This window comes from Copadichromis virginalis, linkage group LG17 (genome assembly GCF_057382275.1).
Source record: "Copadichromis virginalis isolate Kocher_CV1m ecotype Utaka linkage group LG17, C_Virginalis_male_GT1.1, whole genome shotgun sequence".
Classification (NCBI taxonomy): domain Eukaryota; kingdom Metazoa; phylum Chordata; class Actinopteri; order Cichliformes; family Cichlidae; genus Copadichromis; species Copadichromis virginalis.
In genome coordinates, this window is record NC_140634.1 from 20,583,797 (window position 1) to 20,598,400 (window position 14,604).

The window sequence follows — 14,604 nt, forward strand, 5'->3', positions numbered from 1 at the left end:
ACTAAACCGGCTTCCTGAAACAGGGCCCTGGGCCCTGTTTCAGGAAGCCGGTTGAGTTAACGAAAACTCTGGGTTTTCGGTTTCACAAAGCGAGTTCAGCTGAAGCCTCAGTGAGTCACTATGACGACACACGCCGTGAAGCTAACCTGCCCCCTAGCAGGTTTACTACAACTAACCCTGACTGACCCCGCCTCTTTGTCGGAAACCTAACAGCAGGAAGTGTCAGACATGGCGTGTCCCTTCCTTGAAGAGCCAGTAGATCTTGAAGCCCAAATTCTCCGCAGAGCACTCCGCTGGGAGAGAGTGATCAGAGCGCGTATGGACATCTTATCATTACCTGATGATTTCCTGTGCGAACGTTACCGTGTCTCAGCACAATCAATAAGTTATTTGGATAACATCCTCAGGCCATATATTGCGCATGTGACACATCGCGGACATGCGCTCAGTCCATTACATATTCTTTGTACCGCACTCCGTTTCTTTGCAAACGGGAGCTTTCTGTACAATATCGGTGACGCTGAGCACGTTTCCAAGGCTACCGTCTGTCGGGCAGTCAGGAATGTTACAGTAGCACTGAAACGTCTCCTGCACTCGTTTGTGGTGTTCCCCGGTCACAGACCCACAAGATTCATCAAAGAGGGATTCCACAAAATTGCAGGTATCAGGATGAACAAAACTCAATGCATGATGTGGTGATACGTGAACTACCACTCAAATGGTACATACATTTCCAGGGTTCCCAGGCGTGATTGGCTGTATAGATGGCACCCACATCCCAATCATTGCACCCTCAGCAAATGAAGGAGACTATGTGAACAGGAAGTCCGTCCACAGCATCAATGTACAGGTACATAATTCCCTGTAGCATTTCACACCAACAAGTGATGGCATCATGGTAATGGATGCTAATATGTGTTCTCTGCACTGGGCAGATCATATGTGATGCTGCCAACATCATCACAAATGTGGAAGCCAAGTGGCCAGGCTCTGTACATGACTCACGAATCTTCCGGGAATGTACACTGAGCACCAAATTTGGACATGGTGGGTCGAAGTTACTGTGAAATATACAGAGACCAATTGCCACAGGGACGTTTGCACTGACATGTATTCTTCTGTCCTAGGAGAGTTCACTGGCCACCTGCTTGGTGATAGGGGGTACCCATGTCTACCCTATTTGCTCACCCCTTACCCTGACCCTGAACCGGGCCCACAGCAGCGTTATAATCTGGCCCATTGCAGGACACGGGCCAGAGTTGAAATGACCATCGGAATGCTCAAGGCCCGGTTCCAGTGCCTTCGTGGACTCAGGGTCACCCCAGAAAGGGCATGTGACATCATTGTGGCATGTGTGATCCTACACAACATTGCCACGATTAGAGGTGAACAGTGTCCAGCTGAACCAGACAACAGCAGTGATCCACACGATGAACATCCTGACCCACCCACGAACGTACAGGATGGAAGAGCAGTCAGAGACACCATATGCCACAACCATTTCCTGTGACCCGTCAACCCAACATGTTACAAGACAAATACACAGATACTGTGGTCAACTGCCTTTATTGGTCACCCTGTATGTCCTGTACACAAAGAATAAATGCGTATATTAGTATGTTGTACAAACACTGACATGATTCGTCCATCTATGATCACTCCACCCACCCTTAACTGTTGTTCCAGCAGTACAATCTCCAGCTTCGACTTTTGGATCTGCAGCTGGAGGTGCACCATTTCCATGTCGCACTTTCTTATCTTCCTGGCCAGATATGTCTTATACAGCTGCTTCACAGGGAGCTATTGCAACAAGGGACATAGCATTGGCATCCATAGTACATGCCTACTTAGGTTGGTTGTAAATCAGTGCTGAACAACCCACTGTGGAAAGGTTCGTTGTAGGAGTGGCTGGACCCTCTTCCTCTTCATTTCCAGCATCACTCTGCCGGGGACATAGTAAGTCCATGGTGTCATCATAGTACCACATTGTCGTCAGTTGTTATATTTTCCACTGTACACTGTATACCTCATAGTGTGGCTCTGTTGCGGTCTCCTCTGTAGCAGCTGTCACTGTTTCGTCATCATGTGCCTGTGGTGGAGACATTTAACAACATTGCTGTTCTACTGTTGACACATGTAGTCTGTGGAGTATTACGAGTACTCACAACTGCATGTCGGTCTGGCTCAACAGGGGGCTGCACCAGATGCAGTACACCATCACCGTCAACTGGAAGAATATGGGGTTCATACAGGTCACTCATGACTTATGTGGGCGCAAATGGCAATTACCAGACATACCAATCACCATACACCTCATTGTCAGTATGCTCTCAGAGACAACCGACACTGAGGGAAGGCAAAATCAGTAGGTGTCAGGGTGGAAACGCTTTTATGAGCTTTATGTTGCATTGAGGTATATGTTCATATGTTACACTTATTGGGAAAGGTACGGAATGTACTACTCGCTCTGTCTCTGGGAACAGGGAGCTCACCCTGTGGGAGGTTAACACACACACACGCATGTATGCAAAATTAAAGGACACTGCTATGCTCATAATAAAGACGTACCACTGCAGCTCGGTGTGTGTGAGTCTCTCCCTGGGCCCTCACCCGTGCAGCACGTTAACAGTTTCCAAGTGTCTCAGTGTTGTTTATTCACCTAACTGTTTGATGACTGTCATTCTCTGTCAGTAGGACAGTAACTTCACTACGACATAGTTCATTTTGGTCAAGGTGACTGTGCAGAATGGATGTATGCACGCCATGTATTGTTTTGGATTTACCCCTTATGTAGGCACTTGTGTCTTGTGGGGTTGTTGCCACAGAGGATGTCCCCGCAGAGATGCCTTCAGCCACAGGGCGCCCACTGTTTTGGCTGAGGGCCAACTGCTCAGCCTCTGTGGGTGGTGGTGGTGGAGGACCCCCACCTGTTTTTCGGGCCTCCGCTTTTTTTCTGTTGGCTGTGACAGCACACATTTGGGCATACAGAGTAGGCAAATGTGTACTTGTGATGTGCTCAGATAATTTCAATATGTGCTTACAGGTGGTATATTACTGTAGCCTCTAACTGCAATTGATTTACATAGGACACACAGACCAAGCACTATGGCTCATAATACAATTACACCTTACCTGTTTGGACTATGTTTTTATACTTCATTTTTACTTGCTGCCAGGAACGTTTGGGGCCTGTTGGGTTGCACCTGCGCTCACATCACATCACAAAATAAAATGTATAACATAATAAATAGAATGACATATGATAAAATAACGTGTTATATGGGTGGAAATCCCTAGATCAATGTTTAAATTAACACTCACGCATTGACTCTGTCGGCTATGTTTTGCCATGCATGCTCCCTTTCCTTTGCAGCTGCGGCTGTGTTACTTTTTTTCTGCATGATGTGCATGCTGTCGGCATATGCTGCCATCAGAATTTCCGCCTCGAGCGCTGTGAAATACGTCGACCGCGCCTTCTTTCCCCCCGTCTCCATGGTGACTCGCTTAATCTGTGCTCCACTGATCGGGGCTTTATGTATCCTCGTGCGCGTGCTTAACTTGGGGTTGTAGCAACTCCGCGTTGACTGAACTAATTGTTATCAGCCTTTCTGAAACCGAATATTCCGAGTTGGACAGTTCGGGGTTACTCAACCCTGCGTATCGTTTTTCACTCTGAGTTTTCTAAACCGGCTTCCTGAAACAGGGCCCAGGTCATAACTTCTTACCTGAAGTTCAGTTCCTCTGCCACTATGACCGGTGGCCGCCTCGGGTCTCTCCTCCTCTTGCCTCCCCTTTCCCTTATCCACCTGCTGGCCTCCACCACTTGCTGATGTTGCTAAATCTGTGGAAGCTATGCCATAGCTACCGCCAAACACTTCAGTTATTTTTACACATTTGGCAGCGTCTGCCTGAAGGGCTTGTTTCTTTTTGGCCCTAATTTTTTCTGCACCTCCTTTCCTTTTTTTGTTCTCCATTTTCTTTAGTTGCTAAACAAGGGGGAGGGTGCATCCGACCTCCTTGGCTGTAATTGGTCCAGCCCAGAGTCGATCATGACCAATTGGCCAATCCAACACCTTTCATTATTTATACCCTTCCAAAAAAAAAAAAAAAAACCGATCAGCCCATAAAAACAAAAAATCGCCAGCGGCCCACCGGGCAAATGCCCGGTATGCCCGATGGCCAGTCCAGCTATGGTCGGGGATGAGTTCCTGCCCCAAGTGGAGGAGTTCAAGTATCTTGGGGTCTTGTTCGCAAGTGATGGGAAAAGACAGACGGACTGGTGCTGCAGCCGCAGTGATGCGGATGCTGCACCGGTCCGTCGTGGTGAAGAGGGAGCTGAGTGTAAAAGCGAAGCTCTCTATTTACCGGTCAATCTACGTCCCTACCCTCACCTATGGCCACGAGCTGTGGGTAGTGACAGAAAGACAAGCGGAGGAAATGAACTTCCTCCGAAGGGTGGCTGGCCTCTCCCTTAGAGATAGGGTGAGAAGTTCGGCCATCCAGGAGGGGCTCAGAGTAGAGCCGCTGCTGCTCCACATCGAAAGGAGCCAGCTGAGGTGGTTCGGGCATCTGACAAGGATGCCTCCTGGGCGCCTCCTGGGTGAGGTGTTCCGGGCATGTCCCACCGGGAGGAGGCCCCGGGGCAAACCCAGGACACGCTGGAGAGATTATATCTCTCGGCTGGCCTGGGAACGCCTTGGTGTTCCCCCGGATAAGCTAGAGGAGGTGGCTGGGGAGAGGGAGGTCTGGGCTTCTCTGCTTAGGCTGCTTTCCCCGCGACCCGGCCCCGGATAAAGCGGAAGAAGATGGATGGATGGATGAAATTATCCATCCATCTTCTCCAGCTCCTTTGGGGAAACAGCGTCCCCCCTCTTGGTAGGAACACCTCCACTGTGGAGCAGCAGTGGCTCTACTTTCTCTGAAGCTGCGCCCTGCCACCCTTCAGAGGGAGCTCGTTTCCATGAAATATCTAGATTCAAATTACACAAAGCAAACCGGACAGAAGGCGTTTTATAGTTCAACAGCAACTTCGCTGAAAAGAAGCAGAAAGAAACTGGCTGCAGGAATGCATTTAAACCACTCGATGGCAGCAGAGTTCTCCTCACGTCACAACATGAAGCCATAACTCCAAAAGATGACTTTAATCTCCAGAAAATGTCCTCAGCACAATTCACAGCTAAAACATCTACCTCGGGGACTTCATGCTCTTTTAGAGGATTTTATTTACAAACAATGAGATAATGCATTTTACAGCTCTTTAAAATAAAAATAAAAACTTGCACAAATCACGTGTGCAAACAAATCATTGTGTGTTTCCAAGCTGACAAACTCAGAGGCTGCCTGCCTTTAAGCTGTAGTCTGTTCGTAGTTTTAATGATTGTTTATTTGAATTCCTGGAGTTTCAGTTTATCCCGGCCAGTCCGTGTTCTTTTGTGAGTCACTTCCTAGTTTTGGTCACCTGTGCTTTTAATTGTTTAACTTCTCTTGACTCATTATTCCTAACTTGTGATTCACGCATGTTTTCCCCTACACTATCTACCTTCTGTTGGCTATTTATTGTCTGAGTCTCCCCTTTGCTGCAGAGCAATGTCGTCCCACATTGCTCCGTGTTTCCTGGTTCCTGGTTTTTAGTTTTCTGAATTTTTGAACTTTATAGCAATAAAGCTGCGCTTCACTCTCTGCTTCTCCAGTCTAGCATTTGGGTCCTTATCTCGTCTGACACTTGATAATACTTTAAACGTCTTTCCTCCAAGCTCCAAAACTCCAAAACAGTTTCCATCAGCATCATCAGTGCTGCAGATTTGTCCAAATGTAAACTGCATTTAAACAGAATCACTAGGAGACAAATGATGGTTAGACTGTAGAGCTGCTCTTCAATTTCCACATTAAACATCCCGCTTTAAAGCTTCCTCTGACGAGGAGTTTAAGGTTCCACCAGCTGTGATTCCTGCAAAACATGACATTCATTCTGCACATGCTGGGCAGCTTTCATCTAATCTCTGTGTGTTATTATTCACCACGTTATTCAAACAACAAAAGATTGACTGTCAATAAAAAACACACCTGAGTGCAAAGGTGTGACCAAAGTCAGACCCACCCTGGAGACTGGGGTCATTTTTTAACTGCTAGAGTTTCAGTTTGGTTATGTCTAAGTGATACCAAAACATTGCGGTTTGGGTTAAAATCGTGGCTCAAGAGTTGGGTGTTCGTCTTGTAATCAGAAGGTTGCCGGTTCGAGCCCCGGCTCAGACAGTCTCGGTTGTTGTGTCCTAGGGCAAGACACTTCACCTACCGCCTACTGGTGGTGGCCAGAGGGGCCGATGGCGCGATATGGCAGCCTTGCTTCTGTCAGTCTGCCCCAGAGCAGCTGTGGCTACAACTGTAGCTTGCCTTCACCAGTGTATGAATGTGAGAGTGAATGAATAGTGGTATTGTAAAGCGCTTTGAGGGCCCCGAAAAGCGCTTTATAAATGCAATCCATTATTATTATTATTAAAATAAACTCCTTGTGATGATTAGCACATGCACTTATTCATAAGACTGCACAAAGTGACAGAAGACACAAACGTCGACTGCTTTAATTCTTTTAAACCAGGAGAGGCTGGTTGTTATTACTGTTAATCGAAACTCATTCAGTATAATTTTTAGTAGAGCCATGAATGACAAACTGATCTGCGTGTGTGTGAGAGAAAGCTGCCTGATGAAGAGCAATGCTGGAAATAAACTGACCTCTGGCCCGACAAATTTGACACCCTGTATACACGTGCGCACACACACACGCGGTTTTCCATTTGTCCTGAACTCAGAGACCCTCTGAGCAGATCAGTGTGTGCCTGCTGAAGTCTATATTCAATTATACAGACAGACGGGGACAGAGGCAGGTAGAGAGACAGTTTCCATGGCTGGTTTTATATTTAGGGGTTTAAACCCTCGAGGGAAGGTAAAATATTTGACTGAGACCAGAACGCACAAACTCCACTGGTCACTCGGAACGTCAGAGACAATACTGAGTTGAATAGTTTTGTGTCTGCACTGAAACACTGAGACAGAAAGTAGACAGCATAGTTTTGTGCTGCAGAAAAGCATGGCTGCTTCTAATATTACAATGCATTCAGATTACAATGGGTTTGGAATTGGTTTAGATTGGGACAAAGGTTATAAGATATCCAACCTTTAAGAGCTTTTTAGTTTAACTTTTGTATTTAGTAAGCAAAAAAAGCAGGCAAGCACATACAAATAAGTCTTGAGCTGCTCTTAAAAAAATTTCACAGATCTCAAATGTAATGGTAGTTCCAGTGTAGAATGAGGAACCACCAACAGATTCCATCGGTGACTCGTTCCTGTTCCACAGTTTCCAGCCCTTCTAAGCAAAAGAGAGTTCTGGGGTCAGTTTTGGTTCAGAATGGCAAATAGCTATACGGAAGAAATATAGTGGGGTTAAAATGTGTTTACAGATTGCAGGAAGGGCTGCGCTGTATCATATCATCACATCAAGGGTTTAAACTCAGATAAAGGCTGGGAATAATGGGTTAAGAAACGTGTAGGGAGTCATGTTGGGGGTTGAATTGGTTAGCTTTGGTAAAGAATACATATAAAGAGGTTATGGTATCAATTTAATGGCATTAAAATGGTTTTAGAGGAAGAAAGAGTTAGAGCACAGAGGAGGTTCATGGATGTAGTGAAGGACATGGTTGGTGTAACAGAGGTGGATGCTGGGATAGGTGATGGAGGCAGTGATTCATTTATTTATTTATTTTTTCCTGTCCCGTTTGGTTCTTTTGCCATCAGAATTATTGTCTAAAGGCAAAGAAAGATGCCCAATGGATTTACTTTACCAAATGGACCATCCCAGCCTTGCTGTATTGGTCTATTTGATTCACCTTTGCTTTTATTGTTTATTTTATTTTATTTTCACTTTGCTAAACACGGGACAGACTTGCCTGGGGAAAGTAAAGGGAGAAAGAAAGAGGGAAAGAAAAACAGCAGGGAAGAGGAACGGTCATAAAGGGCAAAAAACAAAAACCAACAAAACAAACAGACAAAAAATACACATATCAATCACCTGGATCATCTGTTGAGAAAGAAAAAAGAGAAAACAAGCAAAAATAAAAAGAGAGCAATATAATAAACATCATCGCGATGATCTATGGGAATATAACAGTAAATACTAAATATTGAATATTATTGTACAGCACGTAAGATCGACAGCGCACAGTGTGCTTTGAGGTAGGAGCCAAAAAGGGTGTAGTTTGTGTGTGTGAGCACCCGTGTGTACACCTGTGAGCATGAGCGCGCTTGTATTTAAAAGGTTCCTTCATGTAATGATCTGCTAGAGGGTGTGGGGAGCCACAGCCCCGTCCTCCAGGGCATGAAGCAGGTATGGAGGAGATCCAGGCTCCAGACATCCAGAGACCCCCAAAGCACAAGAGACCAAGGAAGACCAACGGAGGGGCACCCGTGCCACTATCCCTGAAAGAGCTGAGGAGAGTCCAGTGATTCATTTAAAGACCACTAAAAGAAGCAGCTCAGTGCAAACTGAGAGAATGGAATGCTTCTTTTTTTTTTTTTTTTTTAATGTTTTTTAATAGTTTTTTTTATGACTTTTGTGAGAATGTACTTAATTTCACTTTGCATGTTGCATGTTATAGTCATACTAAAGATATTCTCTTTTATGCTATTCCTTAACTCTGAGCTCAGACCTCATTCTTTCAGTGATCACCCAGAGCTTATAACTGCAGCTGAGTCACAGGTGAGGGCTGGTGTGCAGGTCAGCTGGCGAACTGAAAGCTTTTCTTGCAGCTCTTTCTTCATCTGAATTACTGCTGGTGCTGAAATCCAATGCCACACTTTTACTTCACCTTTCCAGCCTTGGGAACAAGATCCATCCAAACTATTCAACTCTGTGAAGTGCAAACCTTCACCTCTATTGAACTACTTGTCTCACATGAGCCACGCCAGATGCACACAACAGGGGGCGCTGCAGAAAGAGGTGAGCAAGCACCTATCATGGCTGAAGGTTAGGGTTTGTTCTGCATGAATTACATTTTGGGGTAATGGGATTCAACAGATTCAGATTAGATTCAGTTATCATGGTTACACTGGAAATAAGAGGGTTTTACAGTAGTATGAATGGTTAGTTACCATGGCAATGGCAGGACAGTGGTCACAGCACTGGCGTCTGTTCAAGTGTAAGAGCCGTTACCAATCCTCATCTGACTTGAATCTGCTAACTCTACTTTTCTCTCCCTTTTGTCTTCGTAATGTAGGTCTGTGGGTCAGAGACCCCCACCTTCTCCACCTGCTCATTTATCAGCCCAGATCATGCTGGGAGAGCTGGAGGGCTGAGGGTGTGGGGGCTGCAGAGTCATCTTTCTGACATCTACTCATATTTCTGCCTGCAGAGCGTCTGCATTCAGGATCAGTTAGGATGAAGCTCACATATACACCAGCTGTTTGTCCCAAAGCAGAATGTAAAGACGCCTAAAATACAAGATGGAGGCAGAACCTGAACTCACGGCTGATTTAAGGAGAGAAAACATCCTGTTGGAGGTCTTCATTGTTCTGCTCAGAAACAGGAAATGGTCTGAAAGGTGAAACAGTGTTGTTAGGTTGAAGATTATTAAATACAAAATGACATCCAGTTTATAAAATACATTTCAAAAGTGCATAAAGCAGGTCATGCCCGAGGATCGGCTTACTTTTCTTAAACTTAAACTTACACACTACCCTGCCCTTCCCTTTAATCTTATCTGTGCAGGAAAGCATGTTTCTGGTAGTCCGTGGACTGTGTGCTGATGTCCAGGTCACTGTGCACATCCACTAGATGTTGACATGTTCCAGTCTGAACCTCACCTAGTTTAAGTGAAAGGTCTGATCAGAAAAATCCAAGAAGGAATTCATGAAGTTTAAAAACCTGGTTTCCAGTTTTCCAATCTCTGGTTCAGGGTGATTTTCTCAGTCATGTTGAGACTGCTTCTTTCTTCAGTTCTCCGATACTCGCACTCTGCTTTCTGTGATTTCACAACACCACAAACCTCTGCAGAAAACAAACATTACCTCTTGTTTAGAAACTGAGCTGTATTTCACTTAAAGGATCATTGCTGCTGATGAGAGCTGGGAATCCAGATAGAAATGAGATGTTTTCCTAGATTTTATCTGAAGATTCCAGCTTCCAAGTCTGAGAGAAGTGAGACCAGGAGAATGGCTGCTGTGCTTCAAGAATTCATTCCTAGGATGATCCCTTCAAAGTTGATTTCTTCTGTAGAGCCTGAGAACATTCAGAGGAAACGATCTGATCTGTGCAGGCATGACATCATCCCTCATCAAACTTAGCTTGGGTGGGTACTCCTTCACTAGCCACCCTCGGACGTCTAGTCGAGAAGGGGGTCTTGCTGTGGTGTATCGAAGTCGGATCTATTGTCGCTCATTAATGGTCAAGAATTTTTCATCGTTTGAACTACAGCTGGTTAAAATTGGAAATAAAGATCCGTGTTACTGTGCTGTAGCCTGTAGCATATCGTCCACCTGGAACAAATGGTCAGTTCTTAAAGGAGTTCAGTGGCTTTTTATCTTCCACCCTGAAGCTGTCCAGACTGGTTGTAATTGGGGATTCTAACATACACATTGATGATGACTCAGACCTCTTTGCCAGAGGTTTTTTTTTTTTAACATCATAGACTCTTTTCATTTTACACAGCATGTGTCTGGCCCCGCACATACCAAAGGACACACACTGGTCCCTCTCTCCTTTTCTGATGTTTTTCATTTAGTCTTGCCTGTCTCTAATGATGTTGATCTTTTTAATAGTCATTGTCTCTCCATTTTAGATAATATTTGTCCTGTTAAATCCAGATTAGCTCCTGTCTTAAAATCATTCCCCTGGATAAACGAAAGCATTTGCTGCTTAAAGCGTGCATGTGGTAAAGTGGAGCATTTGTGGAGAAAAACTCAGTTACAGGTTCATCTTCTTCATTTAAAAGACCTTTTAGCTTCTCTTAACACTTCAGTTCGATATGCAAGGGCTGCCTATTTCTCTGACTTAGTCTCAAAGAGCTGAGGTAACCCCAAGGTACTTTTTGATGCCATTAGTGATATTGTTGCTCCTGCTCCACCTGCTGTCCCAATTTCATTGAATGATGACTGTGAAAACTTTCTTTCATTCTTTGTTGGAAAAGTTAGCAAGGTGGGGAACAATATCTCTCCTTCTGTGTACCTCTTGTCTGCTCCAAATTCTTTTAGGCCTGTTACTTTAGAAAGGTTTTTTATTAGTGTCCTTACCTGAGGTGGTCAAATTAGTTGATTCAATTAAATCGTCCTCCTGCCCTCGTGATGTTTTATCTGGACCTTGGTTTAAAAAGGTCTTTCAGTCCACTGGTCCTAGTGTGCTTACAATGCCTCTCTGCTTTCTGGTCAGGTCCCTGTTTTTTGTAAAAGCGCTGTTATTCACCCAGTGGTAAAAACAAACAAACAACGAAACTTGATGCTCCTCTGCTTATCAACTATAGACCTATCTCAAAATTACCATTTATTGCCAAGATTTTAGAGAAGGTTGTGGCCAAGCAACTCACAGTGGTTTTTGATGAACATTCTTGATCATTTCCAATCTGGGTTTCATAGAGCTCATTCCACCGAAACTGCAATTCTTAGAGTGTCCAGTGATATATTGATGAATTATTATGCTGGCGAGTGCACTGTTTTACTGTTGTTGGAACTGACCCCAGCCTTCGATACTGTCGGCCATCATATTCTGCTAGACTAAAACACTGGGTGCATATATCAGGAACTGCTCTGGAGTGGTTTAAATCCTAGAATCCGTTCATCTTGTGTGCACGATCCTTCTCTGTGGCTACCTCCATGTCCTCTCTCACCTCTCTTGCCTATAGTGTGGCACAAGGTTCTGTCTTGGGACCCATATTGTTTTTGTTGTATTTACTCCCCCTTCAGGAGATTCTTAGCACTGTTAAAGTATCATTGCTATGCAGATGATATTCAGCTATATATCTCCTTTAGGCCATATGATGTTTCTAAACTTCAAATCTTGCAGAGATGCTTAGATTCTATCAGAGGTTGGATGGCTGATAATTATCTTCAACTTAATGCTTAGAAAACTGAAGTCCTAGTCTTTGCTCCTGATAAATTTGTACCTTTGGTAGTAAAAAATGTAGGCCCACTCGGTTCTTCTGTTAAATCTTCTATTAGGAATCTTGGTGTTACCTTTGACTCGCTCTGTCCTTGGATATTCATGTTAAATCTCTGGTCCGCTCCTGTTTCTACCACGTAACAATCATTGCTAAGCTGAGTCCTATTGTGTCATGTTCCAAACTTGAAATGATTATACATGCTTTTGTTTCATCTCGTTTACACTATTGTAACTCGTTGTTTACCTGTAAGGCCTCCTTGGAACGTCTGCAGGGTGTTCAAAATGCTGCTGCAAGGCTTTAGACCAAGGCTTCCAGGTACTCCCATGTCACTCCCCTGCTGATCCAGCTGCATTGGCTTCCCATTAAATTCAGCATCCATTTTAAGATTATAATTCTGACCTGCAGGGCTCTGCACGGACTAACTCCAATTTACGTCAGTGATCTTCTTCATCCTTATATTGCCAGCAGGTCCCCGAGGTCTTTTGACGAGAGCTTGCTGGTTGTCCAGCACACTAGATTGAAAACAAAAGGTGACAGAGCCTTTGTTTCTGTGGCTCCCAGACTCTGGAACTCTCTTCCATTGAGTTTGAGATCTGTAGACTCTGTAAGTTCTTTTTAAAAAAAAGTTAAAAACCCATCTTTTTAAACTTGCCTTTGGTTGATGCTGTTTTATGTTCTAGCGTCTGTGAAGCACTTTGTGATTTTATCTTGAAAGGTGCTATATAAATAAAATTTTACTTTACTTAAGACCCATGCAGAGTGATCTGAAACTAACAGCTGCACTGAAGTCCAGAGGTGCACAAGAATCTTTCACTGTATTTTCCTCAAGTTATCGTTCAATATCCCTTATAAATGTAGGCTCTCTCAAGAGATTACAGACGATAACCCCCCTTTTAATTCATCCTGACCAAACCAGTTTCATAAAAGGCGGGCACTCATCAACAAATACACGTAGATTACTTAATTTAATAGACTACTCATGCAGTAAAAAACATTGAAAGCACAATATTATCTCTAGATGCAGAAAAAGCGTTAGCTGGAACAGTTAACTTGAAATTTTTATCTAAAAATGTTTGCTATTTTTATCGAGCCACTAGCAGCAGCAATTAGACTGGCTATAGCAATTAAGGCCATAAGATGCAAGAACGTAGAACATAAAATCAGTCTCTATGCGGATGATGTGTTGCTTAATCTCCAAAACTCACAAACCAACGTTTCTGAAGTAATTACGCTAATAAACTCTTTTTCAAGAGTTTCAGTTTATTCAGTTAACTGGTCAAATTCTACAGTTCTTCCAATTAATTGCTCCTTCCATAATTCTTCTTCTACCCCACTGCAATCTTGAAATATTAAACATTTAGGTATTAATGTCTCTCCTAAGCTTGCAGATTTAACTAAATTAAACCACATCCCACTTCTAAAGAAAGTAGAAGGCGATTTGGCTTGATAGAAATCTCTACCCACATCACTCATGGGAAGGGTCGCCTCCATAAAAATGATGGGACAAACGGGACAGACAAAATATAATAATAAATAAGCTATGAAAAAAGAAAAATTAATACAGTTATACAAACTATGATTAATGAGATAAAAGGCTTGGCGGAACTAATTCTCCAACTGGGTAACATCAAACTGACTGTAGAAGAAGAAGAGCACATTAGAATAAGACACACATGCACTATATGGACAAAAGTGTTGGGCCATGCCTCCCAATCTTTGCCACAGATGTGTAAGATCAAACATTAAGCCATGCTGTCTTCCTTGTCTTCCAGCTTGTTCTAAATAGCTTGGTGCTGTAACAGGATTCTATGCTGAGGTGTGCAGTGCAATAAAGCTGCCAGCATTGTCTGGCATTAACATCAGCACAAAAACTGAGTGCTGGGAGCTTCATGTGTCAGTAGGGATGGGTATTGAAAAGATTTTCACGATTCCGATTCCATTTTTGATTCTGTTTAACGATTTGATTCTTTATCGATTATTTTTTAAAAAGGAGAACACTGAGGTCAATTAGCTTAGAACTTTGTTTGATATCTTCTCTTTGAACAAGATAGAAATTTAGGAGTAACATGGCCTTACAAACCCAACAGTGAGATCTTAAGAGATCCACAGCCTATGGCTCTTCAATGGGGTGTCACGGGGTCCCCAGGAAAAAATTGTAAATGTAAAACAATAAAATAAATATTCGTCTGTAGCAATAACAAAGTATAACATAAATTATTCTGTAGAAGTTACACAAGAATATCCAGTAATGTCCAGCCTACAATTAAACACATTCACTTACCGAAAACCGGGGGCATCTGCTGTGGCAAATGGGTGCAAGCCTTTGACCACAAACTTAGTCACTGCTCAGTGACATTCGTCTATCCTGGCCTGAAAGGAGACGCTACTGGTAGACTGCAGCGAGAACTGCCAGCATCTGAGCCAGCCAGACTCTGTCTCTCTCATCATGGTCACCTAAATGCAC

General features: G+C 43.7%; 1 protein-coding gene across 2 annotated transcripts; it reads right to left on the bottom strand.

Moving 5' to 3' along the window:
• Nucleotides 1-1,550: 1,550 nt before the first annotated feature.
• LOC146689355 (uncharacterized) lies at nt 1,551-3,684 on the bottom strand. Of its 2 annotated transcripts, XM_085437268.1 has the most exons (8): nt 3,322-3,684; nt 3,133-3,203; nt 2,784-2,960; nt 2,166-2,227; nt 2,027-2,089; nt 1,883-1,942; nt 1,669-1,800; nt 1,551-1,586 (listed from the first exon to the last, which is right to left on the bottom strand). In XM_085437268.1, exons 1-8 carry the CDS (start codon nt 3,492-3,494, stop codon nt 1,566-1,568), a joined length of 759 nt encoding a protein of 252 aa, XP_085293394.1. In that variant the 5' UTR covers nt 3,495-3,684; the 3' UTR covers nt 1,551-1,565. The 2 variants fall into 2 exon arrangements, with proteins under 2 accessions (XP_085293394.1, XP_085293393.1); XM_085437267.1 differs by having other exon boundaries at nt 1,551-1,800.
• Nucleotides 3,685-14,604: the final 10,920 nt, after the last annotated feature.